This window comes from Aptenodytes patagonicus, chromosome 14 (genome assembly GCF_965638725.1).
Source record: "Aptenodytes patagonicus chromosome 14, bAptPat1.pri.cur, whole genome shotgun sequence".
Taxonomy (NCBI): domain Eukaryota; kingdom Metazoa; phylum Chordata; class Aves; order Sphenisciformes; family Spheniscidae; genus Aptenodytes; species Aptenodytes patagonicus.
The window spans coordinates 5368462-5395713 of NC_134962.1; the positions used below are offsets into that span (position 1 = coordinate 5368462).

A 27252-nucleotide genomic window follows, 5' to 3' on the forward strand; every position below is an offset into this window, starting at 1 on the left:
AGAAATAGTTCTTTTAGAAAAAATAAAACAAGAGTTGATAGGAAATGCTAGCAAGGGCATTATAAAACTCAGGCGTTATTACAGAGACAAACCAGAGAGGTTTTTCCCATCAACATCACTCTGCCTACACTTAGATCCATTCATTAGTGAGGGCTGGTTTATAAATCTCAGTAGAGTGACGCTCCCAATTATGAAGTGGCATGTGCAGTACTGTAATTCATTTTGCTGCTCTGTGAGTTATTCAGGGAACTCTTAGCTGTGCGTGACACTAAAACAATTCCTGGTGTTAAGAATGAACCGGGGATTGTACAGTGTGATTTAAGAGATGCTGCCTTCTTGAATGCGAATGTCAGCTTTCATTTGAATACAGGAAGAACACGTGTGAACACCTGGGTCGTGATTTTAGTTCATATGCTTTCCATATGCTTTGTGGTAAACCAGCGGTGTTTCTATAGTTCAAGTGAAGGACTTAGAGGATCAACAAAATTGTAAGAAAGCGTTGGCTTTAAGTTGGCTTTTTAAGTGTTGCTTTTATCTCAGAAACATCTCCCTAAGGGAGATAAGAAGTCACTTTTTTTAATCTTACCGAGATCTGTTTTAAAATAACCTAGCAGTTGCACTTAGGCACTTGCAATATGCTTCTCATTTTGACAGAGTTGTACAAATGTGAATTATTAGTCCTTAAAACAGCTTTGGGGGTAGCACTGCTTCCGTTAGCAGTATGTATTATGAACATCAAAGGTGTTAGGGAACTTAGACGCAACTGTACAAACCCTCACAACCTGGAGGAGGTTGTAGTGATTTTACTGAAGGGCATTTATACCGCTACAGCTTTGCATGTCAGACCCAATCCAGGTGTTTTTAAAGTCCATAACAAGAATGTCGATATCCCTATTAATAAAAGGAGACTTTACTAATTTCCAAATTCACTCAAAACTGAGGCTAGAGTTGTTGCATCTGTCCAGCCTTTTAAGATTACAACTGACACAGCTAAGTGATGACCTTAGCTCTTTACAAGATACCGAGCTTTTTATATAATGGAAGAGGTAAATAAAACAGAAGTGGTTCTGATCTCCGCTGAACCTGTATAAAGCCTGAGCAACTGAACTGAAGTCAATAAATTTGCTCATGCTGGGAGCTCTTTAAATGAGATACAAATCTAGACCAGTATGTTTAGCTGGCATTCAGGAAATATCTTTAATTCTGCTTTATCTTCTTTCTGCTTTATCTCCCTCTAAGCTCATTATATGAATGTATTGAAACTTTTTTTATTATTAAAGCTGGTCAGTTTAACCCAGATTAAGGATGTAACCAGCACACTTCAAAAAGTAAACATAAAGGAGCAGATTTTTTTTCAGTAGAGATCAGCTCTTCCTTAGCCAGGAAAAAAACCCAAAGAAACAGATTTTCAGAGATCTTGGGCACTGACTCTTGAAAATCTGGCCCCACGTATTTCAGAATCTTGGGTTACTGCTTTTTCTTGTCTCTTGTGGTAGATGACAGGTGAAGTTAGGCCAAGTTCATCCATTCACATTTGCAAAGAATGTTTCCTTTTTCTCATTTAGCTATGCACAGGTTAGATACATCTAATTTTACCGTGTGCAATATATGCATTGGAACAGTACTGAAAATACCGATAAATATAAGTTGACTGTGGAATTCCTTTGTGTTAAAACTGAAATTAAATCCCCAATAACTTCAATGGCAAGAGCGTAAGGTTTTTTCTATGAACTACTAAGAAAGTTCTGAGACATTAAATTTTAGGTAACAAAATGCAGGTAACTCTTTTCCTAGCAAATTACAATCACATTAATAATTAAATATGAATTAAATAGCATAGGCAGCATTGCTTGTATGACATAAATTTATGTGGCTTTATGTTTTATGCTTGTTTAATGAGCAACAAACTATTGTTCACATCATTCTGGTGGTTGTCTTTCAACACTAAATAGACCACAAAAATAACAGAAGCAACACACTTTTCCTTCAAGCAGATGGCCTCCCCCTTTCTCCTGTCTGAGACCCATAATGGAGACAATTTCAAAGCTCTCTCTCACCTTCCCCTAACTTAGAGGATTCCCAGCACTTGTAAGGAAAGGGATTATGTTCATCACTTGTTTGATCCCCGGGTCAGAACACCAATCTTTAGGAAAAGAGTTGCAAGTTTCTGCCTTGTGTTTATTTGAGAGATGTTGAGAACATTCGCCTGTGGCAGCATCTATAACAGGCCTGGAACCGTCCCTCTAATAACTCTAGTATCCCAGAATGATCTTTCTTTGACTTGTCTTTGGGAAGGTCTCTAATGATATGAACAAATGTACTTGCTAGGAGAATCACACCTCTGCAAGGATGCTTCCTCCATTCCACTTTAGCCTTGGTGGTATTCAGCGTACAGTTTGCCATGACAGTCCACATGTTGAAAAATGTCAGTCCAATTCTCATTGCACTGTGTGACACTGAGATTGTATTCCCCTCCTAGACATCCATAACAGTGTAATCAGAATGAAAATTATTTGAAAGCCTCAATTTGAACAAGTCATTCTTTTCTGTACTAAACTGCATGCCTTTATCAAGTTGTAAATTCTGATTCCTACAGTATTTGAAACCCAGGACATGAAAAATTAAAACTTTTAGGTACAGAAAATAATCCCAGTGAATGAATTTGTCTATTTAAAAATAATATGTTCTAGAAATGCAATCACTGGTTTCAACAAACACATACAAAATACTTTAGGAAAAAAATACTCACGTTTAAGTATGTTTCTTCTTTCTAGCTCCTCAACAGCAGGTCTTTGGCTGAGTCGCCTGCGGAAAAACACCAAAATCACATTTTGTACCATGCCTGTTCTTTGGAAAGTCTGCGGTATTCTGAGTTCTGGTTGGTGTTTTCCTCAGGGAGGGGACTACAAAATCCCTCTCCAGGACTCAGAAAGAAAAAAATACAAGACTCCTGGCACCAGAATGCTTTCTTATATTATTTTTCCCAAATGTCAGCAATGCAGGTAGAAGTTCTCCTCTAGTTTGCTCTGCTGTCAGGGAAACGCTTCCTCAGAACGTGCATCCTTTTCACCATACTTTCCAGTCAGTCAGTTGGAACCAGTGCTCTCCAACAGTTAAATTCACTCTTGAGGGGATATTTAAGGTGGTTATCAAATGAGTTTCACAGTGATCTTCCGTAGCTATCACTGCCTCTACCTTTTAATCCCACGTAGCAGCGGGCTTCCTTTTTTCTAGTAACACCAGTGGTGCATCCTGACAAAATGCAGACTTGCCAGAAATAAAGCTTTCCTGTGGCTTCCCGACTACACATCTAACAGACCAATCCAGCAGCTCTCCTCCTGCCTGCTGAATAAAATTCGTGTGCTGCTCACAGCCTCATGCTGTCTGAACGGAGTGTCTTATGCAGTTTCACCTCCCCTTTTCAGTAGTGCTGCTTCAGGATTGAGTCTTCGAATCATATGATCAGTGCCACAGCGATTTCATTCTGCATACTAAATGAGACTTCCCCACGAGACACTGCTAATATCTGCAGAGAATCTCAGGTAATTGAACCCCTCCCCTAGGCAGACACACACACACACTGCATTTGCTAGCTTTCAAGTAATGATCCAGCAAGCAGATCGGAAAGAGTTTATGCTGCTTTCTGGCCTGCGTTCTGGCAACGTTAAGGATTCTCATCGTTTCCTCTCCAGCAGATGCTGCCAAGCCAGAGATGAAGTTACAGGGACAAAGAAATACTCAGAGCAGGGACCACACTGCAAACCACTGCTGCAGTAGTTATCCCTCTACTGTGTACAGGAAATAAAGGAATGGTTATAAAGTGATGCTATAACAAGATCTACATTTTATCAAATATACAAGAGATGAAAAAATGAAGTAACTGTTAACAGACTGTAAAAGAACCGGTAAAAGTATTGATTCTAATTTCTCCTTGTTTTGTAAGCCTTATCAAATATACCTTCAAAATCATTCACGTTACCAGACCAACAGCCCAAAATATGAATGCAACTCCTTATCGTTTTTTAATTAATTTCCCTGAGATCACTGGGAAAGCTCTCATCTTTGGCAACAGGAAGGCATCACAACTACTATACCAGATTAACACCAACAGAAAACTTAGATGATGAGCTCTTGTGCTTAGAAACACCTACAGCCTAACTCTCGTTCTTCCTACCTACATTTTGTATCACCTAAGGTTTTTCTCCTGGCCTCTGGATTTCTTTTTGGAATAATGACTCAGATACTCCAGCAGTGGAAGTTGCAATAATCCAAACTGAAACAGGAATGATGCTGAAATGCCCTACTAAAGGCTTTAAACATGTATTTTTAACTCCTGTTACCTTGGACCCCTCCCTCCTCACTCATTCGTCTCAGAAATGATACAACTCTGGCTAGGTTTTATTTGAAAGAGATTAATGTGCATTTTATAATATAAATCAGGGAAGAATGACTTACTCGGAGAGCTTATCTGCAAATGAAAGGTCCACCTGACCTGCTGCTTACATGCCTCTCTCTCAAGCCGTTCTTAATTACAGCCCTTCCATGCGAGATTTATAGATCCTCCCAGAATCTGTACATTAGATTTCAGAGGCCCCTTTTAAACTGGGGGATTAAAAGCCTAACAGAAATGATTAAAGCAGCATGAGAATGCATATGCATATGAATGCTCGTATATTTTTTTATATATATAGTTCTAATATGTACGATGGTTAATTATTTAAAACCCTATTTCCCTTTTGGCTTTGATAAATACATGGGAGGTGCCCAGAGACGACAACGTATTTGTGCACACCCTCAGCTTTACCCACAACAGAAGGAAAAGGTGCAGATATACACAGGCATATATATGCACAAGAGGGCATTGTGGTTTTTTTCCTGAGTTTTTCAGATATGGACCACACTTCCAAGCTTTTTGTCATAGTCATGAAACTAGATGTGGACTTCTCTTCAAACTAAAATTCTAACAGGATTTCAGGAAGCTGGGGATAGAGTGAAAACACCAAATATAGCGAGAGCCATGATCAAACAATGAGAAGTGGCAACAATACTGACATTGTTGCTACCAAGGCATAGGCACTATTGTTTATTATTTTTTCTGTTCAGGAGAAGCCTCTCTCTGCCCAGAAACCTCTTTTGTTTGCTTCCTCCGCTGCGAGAGCTGTGCTGCATGGTGGCTGGGCTCCGGGCGGAGGGGAAACGGCACCCGGGTCGGTGAAGGTGAAGGACTCCAGATGTCTCCACCAAGGGCTGCTGACTGTAACGGGGGGAAGCAGCAGTGAGCACGGCCCAGCTGGGCGAGCGAGGGCCGGGGGGCCACGCGTCTCTGCCGAGCTGCGCTGGAGTAAATCAGGAGGTGAGAGGCCCCTTCCGCAGGAGGGTCTTTTCTACGTCTGGAGAGGAGCGTGCTTGCTCGTGGAGTGCACTGCCTTGCCTGATCGTCCATCATAGCAAGAAACTAGTTGCTGCTGCGGGTATTTAACTGTGCAAGCAGAGCCCATCCTGCCTGAGTTGTTCAGCTGCTTTCAGAGGATGGAAGAGGGTGCTTCGTCCCTCCACGAGGGTCTAAGCAGCCCCAGCCGGGCTGCCCCAGCCGCACTTTGTTTCCTCGGAAGGGGACTTGCAGTCCCCCTAGATACCACCAACTTCCCTCAAAACTTGCCTGCAGCCGGGCTCAGAGCAAGATAAGGACAAACACATTTCTGAGGGCCCCTGTCAGGTCAGCGGCTCAGCGTAGCGCAGGGGAAGCTGCAGGTTACCCCTGGCAAAAATGCATGTTCCTCTTGAAGGGAGCTTTTAAGTAAGAAACTGTTTCAGATGGGTTTGTGCCTCTGCCTGGGTGAGCTGTTCTCTGGGCACCGTGGGGCTCCGTGTGCTCTCCTGAACAAGTGCTCTATTTTGGATATTTATTTCATATTTTTCTCTGAAGCTGTTGAAATATGAAATCCTGCCTCTGACAGAACCAGGAAACACCCCCTGCGCATTGAGCTCGGTGTGCTTCCTCAGAAGGCGGCCGTCCGGCCCTGTGGAGAGGCAGTGCCGTGGCCTCTGAAACACCACCATGCCTCAGGAAAATGGCAGCCGGCTCTCCTCACATCGTTGTTGGGGAGTGCAGGCCAGGAAGCAGGGACCGAGAGACTAAAGCTCTAGAGAGGGGATGCTCAAATCTCCTATGTTTAAAGGAAACAAACTCCAGCTGAATAACGATTATCAGCAGACCGCATCGCAGCAGGGGAGGCAGCGTGTGATCCTGGAGGATGAAGCAGGCACCTGCCACAAAGGAGCCTTTGTGAAGGCTAAAAACTGAACCCTCAGTAGGCCGTGGATGATCTCCGCAAGCTTTGCCCAGAGAGGATTTTGTATTACAGAGCCACAGGCCATTTTGAGGCAAAGTGGAGTCCTGGCTCGTTTCCTGTGGGTTCAGCAAAGTACCTGCACCTGAGGGTGGGCAGTTGTAGGGCTCCACCCTGGGGCCAGCCTGCATCCAGGCTGGGTGCCATGCTGCTCTGCAGTTCTAGTTGTAGGAGCCATTTGAAGGTCTGAGGTGGGTATGAGACTCCAGCACTGCTGCAATGTGGACATGGATGTGTGAGTCTTGCATTTTCTGTTCCTGTTGTTTTTTCACCTGGGGACTCATAGCCCCACATGGGACTCACCTCAGTGAGGTGACTGTAAGCTCTGCTGGGAGCATTAATGTAGTGCACCACTTCTGTTGTGTTGCAGTAATGGCTTTTTTTCAGTTGATTTAAATTTAGATATTTATTTCTTGCTTTTGGGAAAAGCATCTAATTAATGCTGTTGTGTTCTCGGGTGATGTTAAAACCTAGGTTTGTGTATTTTTGTGCTGTCTGCTGAGGCAGGGGTGTTCCCTCTGAGTACCTCTGCAGGGCCAGCCATTTTTGGAAGGGTCTTGAAAGTTTCTTGAAAACTCTTAAGTAACTCACAGGCAAGTCCTATCTCTGCCCAGATCCCCCATGGTATAAATGCATGGGCTGTCATTGATATTGCTATGGTCTCATGTTAAGGGTATGCGCTTCAGGAATTTGCTTCCCCATTAGCTTAAACCAAGGGATGCCAAGAGCAAAGTAAGCGAAGCTGAACCTGCAGTGTCTCAGCTGAGGCAACTGCAGCTGCCTCAGGGAAACCAAGCAGAACTGGAGGCACCAACGTCGCTTCCCTCTAAATGGTGTTTGGACACAGTTCAGAGTTTGCTGTACATGTCTCAGTGATGCTCCAAGTTTGGAGAGAGACCAAAAGCTGAATATTTTATCATAATGCTAAAGCAGTCACCATAAGTTGGGGGGGGGGGGCGACACACAACACTACACGGACAGCTGTTTCTTAAGTTCAGAAAAATAACAAAGTTTATGTGTTATTGTTGTTCTGTGCAAAGCGAGCATAAACCTTCAAGCACCAGGTGTTCTTCAGCTCTTTGAAGTTTGGGGAGTGTTCTAGGGGTATTTTCAGATTACCTTTAGAATGTTTTCTCCAGTAATTTGGGCTCGGAAAGATAACTGGATAAATTTCTGTATTCCCATCTCTCAGAAGCCAAAGACCTGGTCTGCTCCCACGTCCTCTGCAGTGTTACTTCTGAGGGTGAGAGGAGCAGGTCACTGAAGGTTAGCTCAGTTGCCTGTGGTTCTCCCCAAGAACACTCTGCAGGTACGGCCATGTGCGCTCTTGGTCTCAAAGTACCGCGGGTGCTGAGAGTCTGCACATGGCCTGAAGATACTTATTTTCTCCATGCAATGTGCACATGGGAATCCTGTGATGCTCATGAGTGCTCCACGCTGGCTCTGAGAGGGGCGATAAATCTATGCCTGTCTGGCTGTTTCCCTTGACAGTACACGTGTGGTGTATAATTGTAGCAAAACAGGCTGCCCAGGGTGATAACGAGTACTGCCCCTGCCAGCCCGATGGGTGGGGAAGTCTCTGTTGGCTGGTCTGGTGGAATGGGCTGCAGCCGTCCGCCACGAGTCCTGCTTGAGGTCCTGCTAACTAACATGTTCGACACATGCACAAGTACAGACACTAGAGTCTACTAATTGCTTGTCCCCTCTGGAGCCAGGTCACATGTTCCTGAGCCCAGCGACTCTCACACGTGCCTGTGACTGCTGATCAATAGCTCAGTATTTACTTCATACAGATTGTCTCCTTCACATTCAAGGGAATTAATGTCTTGGGACCAGCATTACACCAAGGTTGATGGTATTGGACTGTTACAGGTGGCTCTGAATCCTCAGCAGTCTGAGGATTTGCGGGTCGCTAAGATCCCAGGGTCTGCTATCAGATGGGGGCAATGCATCAATATGTCCTACAAGCAGCAGATGCTGCCACGTTCTCTGTCCTCATAGTTAACCTTAGCAGTGTCTGCTTTGTCCGTTGTGGGAACTGCATCTCAGCAAAGCCACAGCAGGCTGTGGGCTTACAGGTATAGGCACTGAATAGCTGATGAGAGACAAATTTGGAACAGGTACAGCCCACCTGTATGCGTATGGGGCTATGCTGACTTCCCACACCTTGGACAGTCCTTCCTTTCTAGCTCCTCTTACCAGTCCGCAGTCTCACCTGCCTGGCAGACCCTAGCAACAAGTGTTCAGCAGAATCCAGCGCAAAAAAGCTCGCGTTCTTGGTTTGTGGGGTTTCTTATCTGTCCCCAAAATCTGTTCCTTTGTTTCCCAAATATATTTTTGCAAAGAGTCTGTTGCACGGTGTCTGTATGTATGATTGTCATAAAACTGTATTTCTTTTGGATTTGTAGCTGAAGCCAAAAGACATACTTTGGAATCCTTTTTCTGTTCTTCCTTAGTTAGATCCATGTGATTCTGATAATCTTCTACAAGGGGAGGGGTAGACTGGGTAGACTTGGACACGTGCATGTGCCCGTGGACTCTGGACTGACAAGTGAGCAATCAATCCAGCTTTCAGTAAGTGAGCTGTAGCCAGCAGCAATTGCATTGATTGTCTCTTGTGACAGGTAGTTTTGCAGCTAGAGTTGGGAAGTGGGGGGGGGGGGGGAGGATCCCTCTCACAGGGGAGCTCCAGCCCAGGCAAAGGAAGGAGAAATGGGAGTGCCCTGTGCTGGCTTCTCATAAAGCAGCTTGTGCCTGCTGCCCATCAGGAGGCAAAGGCTCTGCCTCTTAAATTGGCATCTCTATTACCAGAACATCATGTTCAATTCAACAAGAAGTTTATTTTCATCCTTCCTATAAGTAGCTGTGAAGAGGATGTGTGCCAGGGCTTTGAGTCACCCACACACTGCACTATGGCAGTGCAGTACTGCTTGCAATGTACAATTATGGGTAGTAGTAAATCCTTGGTAGGAGGGACTTGCCTTTTACAGTCTGTACAGAATTAGAAGGCAGACACTGAGACACAAATTTGTTTTTACCTCAAGGTAATTCTGGAGCATGTAAAAAGTGGTAGCTGTGTGATGTGCCAGCATTTCCCGTAACAGGGTAAGAGCAGTTGCTGCAATTCTCTGATAATAGGAGGCTGAGGAGCAGTATGAAAAGGGTGAGTTGGTACGGTAGATTCTGCAAGTTGCATGCAAAAACTTTACTGCTTTAAAATTGCCCCATATTTGTGTCTGTGTTCCTTTATAAACTATTTTTTGCACCCAAATAAGAAAACTACCTTTGAGTGTCCACTAGAAGATACTGGATAAATGCAGAGGCCATATATGTTGCCTTAATTACATATCTTATTAATTTGTTTGGCCTTCAGTTCTGTCTGGATTTTCGAGACTGAAAATCAGCAAGAGTTCAGTTAATTATGTTGTCACTCATCTCCCACGCAATTACAGTTGTCCATCATTATAATTTCTATGATAGAAGCCCTGCAAGGAGGAGTTCAGATTTCAGTTGGCATAAAAACTACATACTTGCCCAGCGTGACCCTTGTGCCGTAACCCAGTGTCCCTGAATGACCTACATCCTTGTGACAGGTTTGCCATTGCATAGTGTTACTTACTGATAAGCACTGTGTGGGCTGAAATACACCAACAGAGCCAGTATCTAATTATGTGAGAGGATTCAGATGGAGAAGGCTTTACGGTAATCACAGTTTTCACCACCTGTGAAAGCCCCGCTGCATTTGACCTTTGGTTTCGTAGTTTTCTCAATGTGTGAGGAAGAAAGGCCAGACACAGCTGGAGAGCAGAGCCTGTCTCTCAGTTCAAAGGCCTGCTGCAAAGTTCAGTGGAGATGCTGAGTTTCCTTCCATCACCTTCAGGAGGCTTTTGCTTTCATACCTCTCTCGCCATGCAGTTAAGGACTCTTGGACAATGTTGTGGCACATTCCAGGACCGATGTAACATAAGAGTTTTCATTTTCAGTTGAGCTATTAGTTAATATACAAAAACTAACATGCCTGCATTAGGGTGTAAATGTAATAGCTGCTTATTTCAGAACAGGGGCTTTTTTCTCTCCCTTCCATCTGCTCCCCCACCCTATGGTTTAACAGAGCTGCTAGATAGTGGATCTGTCCTGTTTGTAATAGAATTACAGTATTTAGTCATTAGGGTGACAAAAGTACAACTGATTATTTAGCCAAAGACATGCTCCGAGTTTGTAGTTTGATATTTCTCTTGGTAGCAATGTCAGCGTAAGCAGCACTACCACTTGCTCTTGCTTCTGCTTTGCCTTGCAGCTGGGCAAGGAACTGGTTTGAGGAATACATTCAAGCTAAAAATAGGTCAGCAAGAAAAATGGCTGAGAACACGCTCTTCAAATAACAGAGCGAGTGGTGCAGACCCCTAGTGCAGCTCCTCCGCTGAAGGTTGATGAGGGCTCAAGGCTGCGTATTAGAGTATGTTGAAGGGTCTTCCAACTGAAACCACATGCTGGTTATGATCTAGGTCATACTGTGCAGGTCACTGAAAATGGTGAATAATGTTTCACTGCAAAGCAACAGATTCCCCCCCCCCCCCGAAGCAGGAGTAAAGCTCTGGAGCCCTGTGTTCCCACAGGGAAAAAAAAAAGTGACATTACATATCTCAGAATTGGGCAAATTGAGAACATTGTGGGTTTGATGCTTCAGTACAAGCAAACAAGAGGAATTAAATAAATCCCAGGATTTTAGTTCTAGCCCATTATGCATGTATTACCATTATATTATTTTAAATAAAGACATCTGCCACTGCTGAAGTGATACTAAAATCAACTCTGAAAGCAACTGCTTGAGCAACAGTAGGGAGTCTGCGAGTCAATCACTAGTAGACCAGAAGCAAATCTTAGCCCAGTGGCGGGGACTGCCACTTTACTGAGGCTTTCCAAAACTCCTAGTGGAACAGCTGCATACTCCTGGGTGCTTACTGGGTAATGATATGTACGAAAAGGAAAAAGAAAAAACAGAAGTTAGGTTTTAACTTCACTGTATAAATGATGCCTAATACAATGCTTGTTCTTGACCTCCTCTAGGGAGACTGAGGCTGGGTTGCCAGCCACCCTTGAGCCCTGAAAGAGCTGAAGTGTCTGTAGGCTCATGACTCAACTTCTGGGCAGCCAGGAACGCAATTTCAGCCACCACAGTCAGAGGGAACAGGGACAGGAGGACAGAAAGACGTGTCAGTTTAGACTGTAGCACTAGCTACGTTTCAGAGTCCATCGAACAGAGATACTGTACATGGATGGCAGTGTCCCAAAATACCCTGAATTCAGCCAGGATGCTCACTGTTGCACAGCTAGCATTAAGATCCTGCAATACCATCCACTTAACCTATAAACAGTTGCCCCTACCAACAGATGCCACTGCAATGTACAGCTGTGGGATTTGGGTCTCTGGAAGAAACCACAGCTGGATTTGCTGTGGTTTTTCCTTTGAAAAAGAAATATTGGTATGTATAGCTTGTCAGCCTGCCTCTGCTGACTATATATAAACTCTCCTCCACCCCCTCATTTAATGCAAAATGATTTGAGAATGGCCATTCTTGCCATGGGTACAAGCTGCTGAGAATTTCCCCATGCAATGTGAGCTCTGGAGAATATACTTCTCTGTTCCTGTAACCTGTATTTGTATATAAAGGACCCTTTGGCAATCTGCAAAGTCTGTGAAGTGACAAATAAACATCTGCAGGCATATTTGCCATTGCAAGGTGTTGCATAAAGGAACAGCAAGGATTTACCCCAGAGCTGGTGGTATCAAGCTGTGTGAGCCTACTAACCCAGCAGCTTCAAACCCGAACAGGTGAGGGCATGCCATTGCACTTTTCAAACTGGTTGTAGTGTCAGGCTTTACACCAGGGGATAGCTTTCTTAATCACTTAAGTAAATCAAGGAGAATGCAGCGCTCTCTTGGCTTTGTGTAATCCCTAAAGAAAAAACTAAATGGTAGTGATTCCTGAAGTTGCAAATGCTTCTGGGATAGACAGTCCCTGCTGGGACCATATGTACGGCTGCACACCTGCTGTCCAATTGCAGGAATCTCTCTGGGAACGCTCTCCCTGGCAACGCAAGTACTTTCTAGTTCTCTCCTGTCACTCACCCACACAGCATCTCCAAAAGGATGGGATATCCCTGCCTTCAGGAAGCATATCACCATCTGTTGTACTATTTTCTGTTTCTCTCGTGCACGCTATTGTTAGCCCAGCATTTTTCAGCACAGAGCTAGACCAACAGCTTGCTCTCGTGCTGTCATTAACCAAGGCTGGCCAGGGCCATGCAGCCTTTGCCCACAGCATGCTCTGAATCCTGCTTCTTTACTGCATTCCCATTTATTTTATTTTAATCTTTTGCTTTTTGCAAAATTTCTCTTGAGGTTTTCTGTTGATTTTCAATGCAAAGAGTGTTCCTGCTATCAGCATGCAGGGTGAAATGAGAAATTCCATTGACAACGCAAAGATGTGGCCCAAGCACTCTGCAGGAGTGTGAGTCTCCTGGTCGCAACGACAGGAATAATCATCTGTTTTGTAGTTATTTCATCAGCAGATCTCATAGCGCTCTGCAAAGCTGGTCTACGTGGTTATCTCTATTGTACAGAATAGGAAAATGTGGCAAAGTGTCTTGTCTGGAAAACCAGACTTGCAGACTCTCCAGGGATTTATTCACTTCCCATTGCAAATGGTATTTTAGTGATTCTGTTTTTCTTTGGTTTTAAATTGGGCTGTGTGAGGCGTATGACTTGTCACTTGATGCCACAAAGCGTGACACTGAGCATTAGAGACAGGCTAACTTACGTGAAAATGCAGAGAGGATTTGAATTTAAAAATGTCATCCTCATGTTCTGTCTGCTCTTCCCCAAAGCTTTTTGGGACCCTCCTTAGTTCCGTTTAGGATCCAGTGTTTGCTTATGGTGGTGTAAATCCAAATAGAGGTTGCTGGCAAATTTCAGTCAGGACAGAAAATTCTGAGCTTTTGAAATCTGGGTTCCTCAACTGAATAAAATGTAAGAATTTAATTATGTAACGTTTCCTATTGTCCTGAGCATTTAGTTTTGACATTAGTGCTATGATTTGTTGTGGTACAACATACACTGTCTTTTACTGTCAAAGTGCAAGGCTGCGACAGAAAACCTTTGTGAGGTCTCCATGTTCTTGGGAAAGGATTCAATTTTACCACATCCGTGTCTCCTTAGAGTCGCTTTCGGTCTGCTGTCTAACTGCTAGGATAAGGGGAGGCTAAGCAGAGCAATGGAAGGTGGCAGTGACTTCATCAAAGCTAGAACAGGCTTTGTCTCTCTGCAAATGACCTCCATCATACGCCGGATTTCTAGCCTTTTGTAGCTTTTTTTTTTTTTTTTTCATTGCAGCTGATGCACAGCAAGTAACAGGTAATGCTGCGTTTGAGTGCTGGGCCTCTAGTCCACCAGAAAGTCCCTGCTAACCCTGAGCTTCCTGCTCCGATCATCCTCGTAGACCTAAGCTTGGTATTTCCACAAGCCTATCGTTCTCTGTTATCTTTTTCCTTTATGTTGTAAACAGGCTGCAAAAAGATTTCTTTGAACTGAATTGCATGATGCCTATAAATACAACTTTCCTTACCACATTAGTACTGGCTTGTTTAACCTTTTCTTGAGAAGGAGGATTTTTCCCCTGTTGGGTGGTATTTGGAAGCACTGTAGCCACTCCCTGTGATAATTATCGTAATAAGGCTGCAGGGTAGCCTGGCCACAATATGGCTTTTGCAGACACCCTCAAATTAGCCTGATCTCTTTCCAGATAGCCGCTGGTCTATTGCAGAGACTGTCGTGAGATCCTGGCTTTTTATTTTTTTTTAACATGATTTCTGAAAAACTAATGAAGTATTAATTCATTCAGAATTTAATTTGCTTAATGAACATGCCCATCTCAAGCAAATGACAATGGCTGTTCATCTGTGAGCCATGTAGTCTTGATTTTGAGGGCTTTTTTTCAAGTGAGGCACTCCTGTTTTTATTCTGGTGTTTGTCTCTTGGCCGAGTAGTATTTTGTATAGTTTTAACAAAACAAAATAACTGTGACATCTTTGTACAACAGTGGACTAACTAGATTGAAATAACCTGTTTCTACTGTGATTTAAGACTCAGATTTTACCAGCATGCTGGTTCTTCAAGCAGGTGGGTTTCCTAGTTGCCTTGATACAGTCCTCTGCGTAAATGGACTTTCAACAGAAGGAGGTCCTCAACCTCCAAAGGTGTTGTCTGTTTCTTTTTCACTTCACTGGATAAATACTTGAGCGTGGATTGATAAATCTGGGAGTCCCTTTTTTGTCTTTTGGTGTGTTACGTGCAACAACTAAAGAAAAAGATAGAAAATAAGAGTGCTTTCCAGGGAAGAAAAACACTCTCCAGAGTCTGGAGAGGTCAAGGAAGTGTGCTGGCCACTTGGATGAGTTAATTATCCTGAAAAACAGATACTGAAGGAAACTTGCGGTGCTCTGTTTGACCCAAGTAGCTCCCAAGCTACACAAATAAACAGGAAAACCCCCACAAGACCTGATTATACAGCTGCAGCTTGCCAGGTGGGCACAGGCAATGGAATCAAAAAGATTTAGCTAGAACTACATTTTAATAATTTATATGACTGTACAATATTTATTAAGTAGTGCTTGATTAAAAACAATGACCTTCTGCTCTGACCTGTTTTCTCTCCTTCCCCCCTCCCTATTTTCTAGATATTTATTTCCTTCATTTTTCACCCCCCTCGCCTTCTCTAAGGTTATTTCAAAAAGGTAGAAACTGTGCTAGACTGACCCAGTTTTTCTTTATGAAAGCATTCCTGGGAGGAATTAAGATCTTGAATGAACCAGACTACAGAAGTTGTGCTTAGAGCCGCAGGAGGAGGAAACTGTAGTAACTCTAACAGTATTTGGAGGGCTAGCAACTGCACTGTATTAATTGCAGTTTCCTTGGATCACATGTGGTGAGCCAGTTCTTGGAAGAGAGTCCAAAAACGTGCTCCAGTTCTTCACGAAAAGGTGCAGATGACTCATCTGACAACACTGCCCAGTAAATCAGTGATAACGTACTGCTGTGGTACTAGCTGTATGCCCTCCAGGTATGGTCTGTGCAAACGCGACACCGCACAGTAAGAAAGCTTTGTCTTCTTCCTTTCCCCAATCTAAAAGCCACACTAAAAATTTTGTGGAAGTTAATTCTACCCGCTTTGGTATTCTGCAGGCAATTCACAGCAACAGTTATGGTGAAACTCATTTATATCCAGTCTGCATATAAAGTTGGCTAGGTTTAAAAGGGGGGGGACGGACACCAACACAAACCCAAAACTAGCCCTCTCTCTTTGTTCTTACGTGCTTTCAAGCAGCAAGTCTGAAATTGGGTACGTTAAAACTGGAAAACACACAGCCAAACCCCCTTCTGGCTGAGATTTTGCTTACACCAGTTCATAGTCTTTCAGATACACACTGTCCATCCCATCTTGCTTCTGTTTCAACTACAGTGAAGTAAGTGCTTGGCATTAAGTGCATAAAACATTTTTCCTGAATTTCATGAACAGGTTTAAAACAAAAAAACTAATCCAAAGGAATCTCAACAATACAGCAACCATCCCCACAAACGGTGAGGGCTGCCACCATGAATGCCTGAATCACTGCTCAACCCTTCCGTTATCAGTAGCTCACAACTGCTACAGCACCTTGTTCTGGTCAGGTTTTTGTTATAAAACAGCACAAATGGCTGTGACAACCAGAGCAGTTCACTTTGGTCCCTATCGATTAAGCTCTGCAAATTAAATTAATTTCTTTCTGTAATTACTTGTGCTGCAGATCCAAACTGGCTTAAGGACCTGAATCATAATCCAGTGTAAGGTGCAGCATTACAGAGCATTATTGGCTTTCTGCAGATTTCCATTTTGTTTTATGACTGCTTGTCACTTGACAGGGCTAGGGCCCAGATCTTCAGGCATGTGTAGATGCCTAATTTCTGAGGGAGGATCTGAGCCTGAACACATGCTGCTATTTGTAGGCAGTTTGGCAGGGCAAAACAAGTGCACTATTTTCTTCCCTAAAATGTTTTTTCCTTATTTAATTACACTTGCTTTAGCAGTTTTCCTGCAAGTTCACTTACATAATTATGCTCCCTTGTGATACGTTACAGCCTTCTGAACCCTGATTTTTTTTTTTTTCTTTAAATTTCTATTTTCACATGTGCCACTTATGCTAGAATACCTATTGGAGGAATTGACTCTGTGTCCCAGAAAAGGCCCTGGATATTCCTCGCTCTGTTTACACCTGCTGCTCTGCTCTTCCCTTCCCTGCTGTGCACTGACCTGCTGCCCTTGCCTTCGCTGTGCCATGGAAAATATGTTTGATTATGAATTACTGGCACTGGAGCCAGGGAAGTAGAACAGAGCAGTGCAAGGAGTTAGTGTCTTCCCAGAAGACAATTTCTCATCAGCTGTGCCCTGGACGTGTGAAACTTTTTCTTGTCCCCGGGCAAAAGTAACGGCCCTCTGCAATGACACTTCCCCGTATTTGCACAAAGTAAGTACCCGACATTTTCAACAGGAGGTGCATGCTGAATCCTTAGCAATACAAACCTGCACTGAGAGCAGCTTTGAGTCGTGTGCATGTTGTTCAAATCAAAAACTAACACACAGGACTAAGTCCTCTCTGTTGCAACCGTTTATAAATGAATTAGTGTGTTCAAAATTTCTTGCCAAACATGCTGTGGGCTGGTCTGAGACAGCAAATTGCTCTTTCTGGTTCAGCTGCAGATCATGGCTCTTGCCCAGAGCTGATAAGGTGCTCCATAATTAATTGTGCATGCACTGTGCTTCATTACCGAAGCAAGCAAGCACCTCTGGTTAAAGAGCTGCTGTGCAGAGGGTCCGTTATGATCACACGCTCAGGGCTGTTCAGTTTGTTACTTGCTGACCAGGGATTCGCATTAGTGAAGTTCATTCTATTTTTGCAAGTGTAATACCTGAAAGGGAACAAAGGCTACCTTTCTCAAGAGCTCTTCAGTCCTTAAGAGAAAGGGACAGGGTACTTAAGGTATGGCATGTACAGATGTACTTCAGCCTCTTCTAATACACGTATTTGAGCTGCGCTGCAGCTCCCTTGGACCTGAAAAGCCCTGTAAACAGGAGGCTAAACTAACTCATTGCTCGGAGATGTTAACAAAACTCGAGCTTTCTCCCTTTCCTCCTGATTTTTATCCTGTCTCAGAGTAACTCTGGCAGCAGACACTAAACCTCAGCCCCCTTGACTGTAAGGCCAGTGCTGCCTGTCACTGGGTACATAACAGGATTTCCAACTGTGTGTCACTGCCTGACACCAAGGAAGGGCATGGGGAACATTAATGCCTATGGGATCCAGACATCTAAATCCTGGAGGCAGCTCCAAAAAATCTCAGCTATCACTTGCACCTCCCCAATTCTTCCAATCCTCCCCCCCAATCCACCGCAATATTTTTCTTTTCTGTAGCCTGAAAAGCTCAGCCCATAATGGAAAAGGGACAAAACATGAAAAAAAAATCCCAAATCCTCACACAGCACCAGGTTTAAAAAGCACTCGGGCACTGTGCAAGCTGTTAATAAAAAACTGCAGCCACATGCAAATCTCCAACAGCGCGCGCGCGCACACACACACACACACACACACACACACACACCCCACCCCCACCCCCCCCCCCCCCGAGCCGGTCCCCACTGCCAGCATCTCATCTTGCTGTCTAGTGCAGAGCAAAGAGAACGGGAGACTCCCTCGGCTTACACACACGCCCACAGAATTGAATTGTAGCTCTATATATAGCTCCCATCTCATGCGAGGAGCTGAGGCTTTCACAGACACCCACGCTGTGCTTGCTGGGGTTATTTTTAGCATCAGTGACAAGGTTACCTGGATGATTCCTGCCAAATAAGAACGAAATGCATTAAATTGTACACAGCTAATTAGTGATGACAGCTGATCTTTTCTTTGTGCCTGCCCCTGCCTTTCTGTCTCTGGAATAAATCTGTGTCAAGTCTTCCCAGCCTTCTGAAATCAGGGCAGTTCCCTGATTTCTAGTTCAGCAAGTGGGAGTTTGAGCACAGTCTGAGCTTCAACAAAAAATCTTGATAACCTCCAGGAGAATTTAGACTAGTCTCTAAACTGGGCTCAGCTCAGTATCTACTTAATTTCTGCATTAGAGCTGCTAGTAGTTTGTATATGCCCCCCCCCCCCTTTTTGGTCAAAATCAAATAAAATATTCCGCAAAGTTCTGTGAATTCAGCCCAGTTTCCCAGTGAATCTCTCGGTCTGGAGGGCGGATGCCTTTTCAGTGAGCAAAGTTGTCCTGAGATGTTTCTGTGAGGAAGTGGCACTGGACATGTCGTTCTTGGGAGATGGGGCACAGCTTTTGTTTTGTCAATGGGTAAATTTTTCCTTTATGATTGCTCTGTGTTGAACTGTCACGCTCTATGCTTTTAGGCTGCAAATCTGTAGTGCTGTTTGCTTGGTATTGTTCTGTCTCCAGCAGCACTGTGAACTTCACGCTCTGTTACGTGAGGCTGAGGTACAAACCAGGGTCTAATCTGAGTGTGCATTTAGCTACGTCTGCAGTTTCTGGGCAAGTCAACTTGAAAATGCCTTTCCAAGAACCTCAGGGCAGCACTAGAACTACAGATTTCCAGATGTGGTAAAGTACTGAATAAAGATACCTCCTTTTTCACTTTACATTGCCAAGAAACCTTGCCCCAGCATGATCCACCTACCCATGCCAGATTTTCAATGCAGTAAAGATCAGTTTTAGGTTCGTGAGTTTTGGTTCCGCTCTGTGTCCACAAAACCGTCATTCTTCCTGTCTGACTCCTTTGATGCCCACGTTTCTGTATCTGAATTCCTGTCTCCGTAATCTTTTAAGTGCCGCTTAATGCATCGTGTCTACTTATGCAAATATCCAAGGAGGTGAAACAGAACATGAAGTGAAAATTACAAGTATAATCTTTTCCGGGAATTCATGTTTTCATTGAAACACTAAGTAATAATGGAGTGTCTTTAACTGTGGTTATACAAGGCATACTTGAGAAGTACCAGCCACCCAGGCAGTTCAAACACTAACTTTCTAAACAGTCAGATATTAAATTTAATTAAACAACCTCTTCCTGCGTCACTCTTTAGTCTAGCCACTATTTTACTCCCCCAGGTTTCAGCTTAAACCCCTTCTAGAACAAAGTGAGTCTGTAAGGCAGAAAGCCGTTATTGCAAGTAATCGTACTTGCAAATGTCTTTTCTGCATCTTGACACAAAGAGCTCTCAATTCACTGAATTCCATTGAGGGCTTATTATCTGCGCTCCGAACACATAATAATGGGAACCAAGACCTGTTGGGAGCCCTGTTACCTAATGCACAGTAGAATATTGCAAGTGCACACCATGGCCTGGGGCGCTGGGGATGCATGAATTAGTAAGAGAAACACTACTGGAAAGGGAAATCTGGGGAAAATGGAATACTGCTCTTTTGGGTGGAGGAGGAGGGAGACGTGCATGTTTCCACGGCAACAAGTGGTAGACTAAATTGGCTGGGAGCACGAAATATGGGAAATACACTTGTCAAAAGCAGCAATGCACATAAATGAATACTTGAATCTGTACTCACGCTGCTGTCAGTCAATAATAAATCTGAAGTCAGTGGACTTGCACTGCTGTAAAAGTAGAATCTGGCCCAAAAGATATAACAGAATTCCTCAACCTCTCTTTTGAGATGGAATGAGTGGGAAAGTGAAGAAAAATAGGGATTTTAGCTTTGACTGTGTAAACACTCATCAGCACGATAGCTGAGAGTTGGTTTTCTCAGCAGGTTCACAACTACTGTTGAAATGTATTACAGCCAGAACCATTTAAAAAATACAGCGGTTTTGAGAAAATGTTATTCTTTTGTCTCCCTGTTTTTGAAGTTACATAGACATTATTATTCGGTATCTTTTGCACATTACATTCGTCAGCACAGCTTTCCCTCCAGAGTACAGAGCTAGGCTGTGTTAGCTGTGGGACTGAGGCAATTTGCTAGACAGCTATAGACTTTCAAATTCCTACAAATGTGCTGAAAAATATTGATCTTGAAAACAACTGTCTGTTTACTTGCCATTCTTATGCAGACAGCCATCAAATAACTACTCCCTAATCTGCCCATACATTATTCTTTTGTGCTAAAGTACAGGCCTATAGCCTGATGGTACCTGTGGATTCATAACTGAGCTGGTAAGTCCCATTGCTGTTATCAAAGTGTTACTAGTGCAGCAGCAGCAGTGTGCTCTTATCTGCATAGGTAGTGGCAAAATCATACAGAGAACAGAAATTTGTATTGGATCCCATTTCCCGGTCAGTGCTTCACGCCTGGACGCTTAGCAGTACGTTCCTTAGCTATAAACTTCCAAGTCGTCACGAAGAGACTATGCTGCACAAGTACCAGTAAAATGAATGGATTTAAAGACCTCAAAATTTCACGCAAGATTTTCACTCTGCCCAGTGTGGTTACATTTCCGCGCTACTGCCAGGTTGTGTTCTGAGTGAGGACTCTGGGGTGGTCTGGGTTTTGTGGCGTGAGACCTAGTCAGTCCTAGTCAGAAACTCCAGAGGGATATCTCTAGGGCTTTGACTCTTTGGCCTTTACCAATGCCCATTTTTACTTTTTTTTTTTTTGGGGGGGGGGGGACACACATACTTGCTTTTCCTGGCGTAAATACTTCCCTGCATGCATCCACCACCTGAGCTTGTTTGCACGGTCATGTTCTATTCTGGTGGATGAGTTAAGAGCTGAGCTGAGCTCTGCCAGTGCACATATGTGCTGGAAGTTGTGTGGGAGATTGCTTCCAATCTGTTTTGCCATTCCTGGCTATTCCAGCAATCTCTGCACCGTCTGTTCCCCGAGATGCGCGGAATCTTCCATGTTCCAGGAGGAAGGAGCTAAATGAAAGCCTGTCTTCCAGCACTTGGAACAAAGATGGCTTTTAGCCATCCTTTAGACATTACCAATGATACTAATAGCTTGCACCACAGATTGCTCAATAAGACCACAGCAGACAGTATGGCTTCCTTCTCTGCATTTACCTATAGACGGTACATTTCCTAGCTTCTAGTAATGACCATCCCTTTTCTTCACCAGTAGAGCAGTTTCCTTTTTAAGTCCTTGTACTGACACTTGACTTCAGGTATGCCTCCTTTAAAATAATTCTTTAGGCTCATTATTAAGCAAGCTAAATGGTAAATGAAAAGAAAAGGGATGAAGCCTGTAGTTATACCACCTGAAGCTGCAATTCCATTAGACCTTTGACACTAAGAGAAGTCAGGCTGTATTGAAAAGAGATGTGACCTCGGCATTTCAGCAGTATGAGGTGTGGCTGGATATGAGATAATCATCTCACTCAGTGAATACTCTGTGATGGTCCAACTTGGTTTTAGGGATGGAGTGGCGTGGAAACCATTTTTTGTGTATCTTAGAGCCATAAAATTAGGCTCCTGACCTATGAAGATATTTCACGAGCAATTGACTGGCCAAAATACTGGAATTAACAATATCGGAGTGCAGCTTGAAATATTTCCCTGAAATGAATACACAAGGCTCGCAAGGTCAAGATGATCAAGGCCATGGTCAAATCCCATGACACTTTCCTTCCTAAGATGATGGGTGTTAATGTAGCACATCTATGACTTGCTCTGCCTGTAACTCTTGGAACTTAATGTAAATTGTCATGTGATATTTTCTACTTGTTTGGGATTGTCCTGGTTTCGGCTGGGATAGAGTTAATTTCCTTCCTAGTAGCTGGTACAGTGCTGTGTTTTGGATTTAGGATGAGAATAATGTTGATAACACACCGATGTTTTAGGTGTTGCTGAGCAGTGCTTACACTAGCCAAGGACTTTTCAGCTTCCCGTGCTCTGCCGACTGAGAAGGCTGGAGGTGCACAAGAAGCTGGGAGGGGGCACAGCCAGGAGAGCTGACCCCAACTGGCCAAAGGGACATTCCATACCATGGGACGTCATGCTCAGTATAGAAACTGGGGGGAGTTGGCCGCAGGGCAGCGATCGCTGCTCGGGGACTGGCTGGGCATCGGTCAGTGAGTGGTGAGCGGTTACATCACTTGTTTTTCCTGGGCTTTGTTCCTCTCTCTCTCTCTTTTTTGTTGTTTTCCTTTTCATTACATTTTTTTTATTTTTTTTTTTTTAATTATTATTATATTTCAATTATTAAACTGTTCTTATCTCAACCCAAGAGTTTTCTCACTTTTACTCTTCCGATTCTCTCCCCCATCCCACCGGCGGGGGGAGGGTAAGCAAGTGGCTGTGTGGTGCTTGGTTGCCGACTGGCGTTAAACCACAACAGGGATGTACATGTTTTTTGTGACAGGGACTGTCATCTGCTCTGTCTTGTGCAGTCACTGGCACAATGCACTGTTCTCCTTTGGGTGTAAAGTGCTACCATGCTACAAAGAATAAATAGCAGTCACTGAGACTGGAGGAAGGTGATTATTCCATCTCCAGCATTGCAGGGGCATCATGAAGTGCACACAAAATCTCATCTGTGTTCATTCAAAAGCTTGTTTCTTAGCTGAGGGCAAGTGTGGTGATGGCAGTGATGTTTTCCTCCGTAAACACTGGTCCATTAGGACTTGTGCTCTGACCCATATGTGTGCTTCTCATTCCCTGTCCCCTAAGGTAAAGTTTAATCAAATGCACACTCATGAATGAGCTAGCCTAAATATCAATAAATGTTGCTTTCAGGAGAGGCTTGAGATATTTAATATTTAATAAGCCTTGAAAATGAACTTCTGTTCATGTTTCTCAATTTGATTCCAAGCATTTTGGCGGTGAGCAGTGCTCACCGTCCCAATGTGGGCAGGCGCAGCACAGATTATTTAACAATCCACTTTGTCTCATCTAAAATATTCATGTTTGCAGCTATCCAAATGTAGCTCTTAAAAAAAAAAAAAAAAAAAAAAAAAAAAAACCACACACAAAAACCAAATGGTGCAGTCTGAGCCTCATAGTTACCTTAAACCTTTGCTTTAGGTTACATGCCACAGTAATGCTATTTCTTTCGTACCCTGTTGCCCTGGTTACTGATCAAAACCAGACCATCCCTGCTGTCCCTGCAACTCGACTTACACAAACACCTTACCCATGTAAGGGCAATACTGCTGAAGTTGCTTCTTCCTTAAAGCAGAAATATAGCCACCAACGCATACAGCAGCTTTCCCTTGTTCAAGTAAATACGTAGCTATAACCCTTGCCTTTATCCTCAAATTCAACTAGCACTGACAAAGCAAAATCAGGTTAATAAACAATTATGTTATTATTTTTGTTAAAGCACTAGCCTTCTTGGAGGACCTCAAAATCTTGATTACGTCAGTGGAGCTGCAGGTAGATTTGGCAGAATTTTGTCTCCCACATTGACTTCTGTCTTGTTTTCTATTGAAATCAAGGGAACCCTGACTGAAGAGGGAGTTAAAATTTTTTTCATGTGACTGATTGACAGCTGATAATGTGCTATATTAGTTTGTGTATGATTCACTGCAGGAAATGGATTTGGGGGTGGGTGACAGCATCTCATCTGACAGTACTCAGAGGACACTCCATTGTAAAGGGAGGTTCCTCCCTGTTCTTAGACTTACTTCGAGAGTTTCATTTCAATTTGCTGCCGGATTTCCTGTCTTTCCTCATCTGTCCTCCTTGGGAAAATATTCCTGTCTTCCAGCTCCTGCTTACTCGGTCTGTTTCGTAGTTTTACTGCCAGCAGTTCTTTCTTGCATTTTCTTGGCAAAGTACCTGGGACATGCATTGAAAAGAAAGTTATTAGAAAGACAGCTCCTGGAGATGAAACGTGAACATACAAAGAGCGGGAAACCTACGGAGTGACAGTGATCTGTATGTTAGTGTGCAATGAGCAGTTATGCACATTAATATAAGTAAGTAGCACTACAGTTGTGCAGGGCTCAGACAAAACTGCTTACAAATGCAGAAGGATCATATTCCTCCGTTATCTTTGTTAGCCGTTATAAGCAAGCAGTGCTCTCAGGTGAAAATTATTTGCGGCTGAGACATGATTCACGTCACTAGTTTAGAAGTCAAAGGCTGTGCATCTTGCCTCAGTCCTCTGAGCATCCCTATAGCCCAGAGCAATCCCTGTTTCCTGAACCATTCAGCGGTTCCTTTGCAGAAGGAATGAATTGCTCAGTGGCCGGCACATGTACGCCTTCCTCTCTGGGTCACCAGGTATAACCAGGAATAGATAATGGTAACTGAAACAATCGAAGTTGTTGCTTGGGGTGTGTGTGTATATATGCACACACACACACACATATAAATAGATATATGTTAAATGTCATTCTGGTTTTCTGTCATTAGAAATTAGAAAATCAGAATTGTGATCAGACACAGTGTGTAACTAACACTAAATGTAAGCCATTATGTATGTCTACATCCTGTCCAGTGTGACAGTGTGTCATAACAGAATTTCATTTAGCAATCAGTACTATACTGTTGACATTAGGCCTTTCCCTCTGAAGAGAGCAGGGGCAAATATTCCAAGGAATGAAAGAAAAGGCCAGCTTTTATGATGATTTGCAGAATGCTGGCAACTTAATTGGGCATTCAGGCGATAAGAGACACAAATACTTGCTGTGATTGCATAACCTGTTGTGCTTATTGTAAAAATATGATAACACATGTTTTCCATCAAACCAGACAACCTAAAACATTGCCATTACAAAAGAACTGTTCATAGGAGAACATGCAGCAACTGTTTTGAGTAGGAGTCTACTGCTCTTCAGTGTACTGGATGTTGAGTCCTTGATGCTGCCCCTCGGATGACATTAGAAACATCCTTTCACTCTCACTAAAGGGAATTGTGTTTAAGCTTAGGTTTTTCAGTATCTCTGGTGTAACTCTTTAGACTTCAGCAGGCTAAACAAATGAAAATTGGACTCCAGAGCTTATAAAATCATTTTGCCATGTGTTTGGAAAGGTACGCAATAAAATGGCTGTAAAGTAGAAAGCCATCTTTATTTTCAAATGCGGACTGAAAGTCTGAGGTGATGTCCATATTTGATGAGGGGTAGCTTGCTTATGATGGGGGGGAAAGAAGAGGGAAGTGCTATTAAAACCAGCGAGCGGCCGAGTCATACTGGTAGGACTGCAGTCTTCCAGCAATCATGTCACAGGTAGGTTGTAAGCAAGTAAATTTACACCAGATCCCTGCACACCTCTACTGTGCTGTACTGGCTTTTCCTGTGTCCAGCCCGGGGCTTCAGTGGAGCCTGAGAATTATCATTGCAGAGTAGCACCAGTCAGATGGGGTTGAGAGAATTGTGAGGGTACGCAGGAACTACAGTTAAATCTTTGTATTTGCTTCATCTTGGGAGCGTGGTGTGTAATAGGAGGTTATTTTGTTTTGGTTCCCTTTTACTTTAAAGGTTTTTTTAATTTAATGCTTCACCTTTTCTAGAAAAGGTCATCTCATTTTTAAAGAAAATGACATTTAATTGGTATTTTTGTTTGGCATTTGAGATAGGATTAAAGTCTGTTTTTTAAAGGATGCTCTGGAGGTTGGCAAGATTCTAAATCCTAAATAGATTCTCATTCCCAAATACTGGGGTTTTATTTGCTAGGGATCTGTGGACCTACGTTGTTATTACCACTGCTGATCTCGAATTTCTTTATGCAGAGGGGAGGAGTCTATACCACATCCACACATACATATTGGGACGACTGGGGCAGAGAGTAGTTACGGTCTCCCTGTGTGAGCAGGGACAAGTCTCCTGATAGTTGCAGTGGTCTAAAATTAAACTTTTGAGACACTATAATCAGCTCAAAACCCAGCTTAGAGTCTAAAAGCTGTGCCCTTGTTTAGCACCTTCCTTCTAATGCTTTCAAAGTCTGTTGCAAACATTAATTAAATTAAATCACACAGCCCTCTGTGAAGTAGTAGGTATACATTTAACAGATGGGTTAAGAAGTTAAATGATTTGGCTGATGCCACACAGAGCCTTCTGCTAAGTGAATATATGACTCCATCAGAAACATTTGGCTCACGAAGCCACAGACTTGGGACTCTGTCAAGGTTTTTCAAGCCTCCACCAAATTGGGAGTGGGTGCAGAGTGGGCGTTTGCAGTGCTCGATCTGTACAGCACAGGAACCAACAGAATTCCTTCTGGAAACAATCTGAAGCACATTTGGGGCTAGCAAACTCCTGGGTATCCCTGAACATGTTCTCATTTTCACCTGGAAATTTTAAACAGGCGGTAAGAGGAATTTGGTCGTGTCAGGAGATTGCTGCGGAGAGACTGCACATGCACATTAAGCCCAATGTCTCCAGCACATGATAGACGTACCGCCCATGTGCTGGCCATCTGCATAGTGCATTTGCAGGCAGTTCAGTGCATCCTGGGTGCACTGAAAGCAATACATGTATACGCTATACAGCACATGCATACGTCTCTGTCCAGAACTGTTTAGAAGGAAACAAGGGAGCTCTACATGTGTAGTAAACCGTTTTTTTTTGAGTTGTACCCTAACCGGTTATTCTCCGATTCACTGGTGACAGCTAAAGTACGAGCATGCAGGACTATCCCTACTCCCTTCAGGCTGTTATAAAACTACTTGCCATACCATGCTATACCTGATCTTTGAATTGTGGGAGGACAAGGGCTAGAATCACGGTGATTATTTGCTCAGATGAGGTCAGGGCTCATTTTCTGCTGCCCCTCATGTCATTGAAGGCCAGCTGAAACTGATGCTCTGCAGTTAAAAGACTGGACCTTTTTGCAAGAAGTCAGGTTTTGAAGCTGATGTGGAGACATTGGCTTAAGCTAGCTCAGCGTATGCCCTAGAGGCTTGTATTTCAAT

General features: G+C 43.4%; 1 protein-coding gene across 2 annotated transcripts in view; it reads right to left on the reverse strand.

Annotated features, from left to right (window-relative positions):
- Positions 1 to 27252, reverse strand: part of PHACTR3 (phosphatase and actin regulator 3) — a 115887-nt gene that overhangs the window by 7041 nt on the left and 81594 nt on the right. For both annotated transcript variants that reach the window (XM_076352205.1, XM_076352207.1), the window contains exons 8-9: positions 24020 to 24173; positions 2750 to 2805 (exon numbers count right to left, since the gene is read on the reverse strand). In XM_076352205.1, coding sequence (XP_076208320.1) covers positions 2750 to 2805; positions 24020 to 24173 — 210 coding nt within the window. The remainder of the gene's footprint in view (positions 1 to 2749; positions 2806 to 24019; positions 24174 to 27252) is intronic.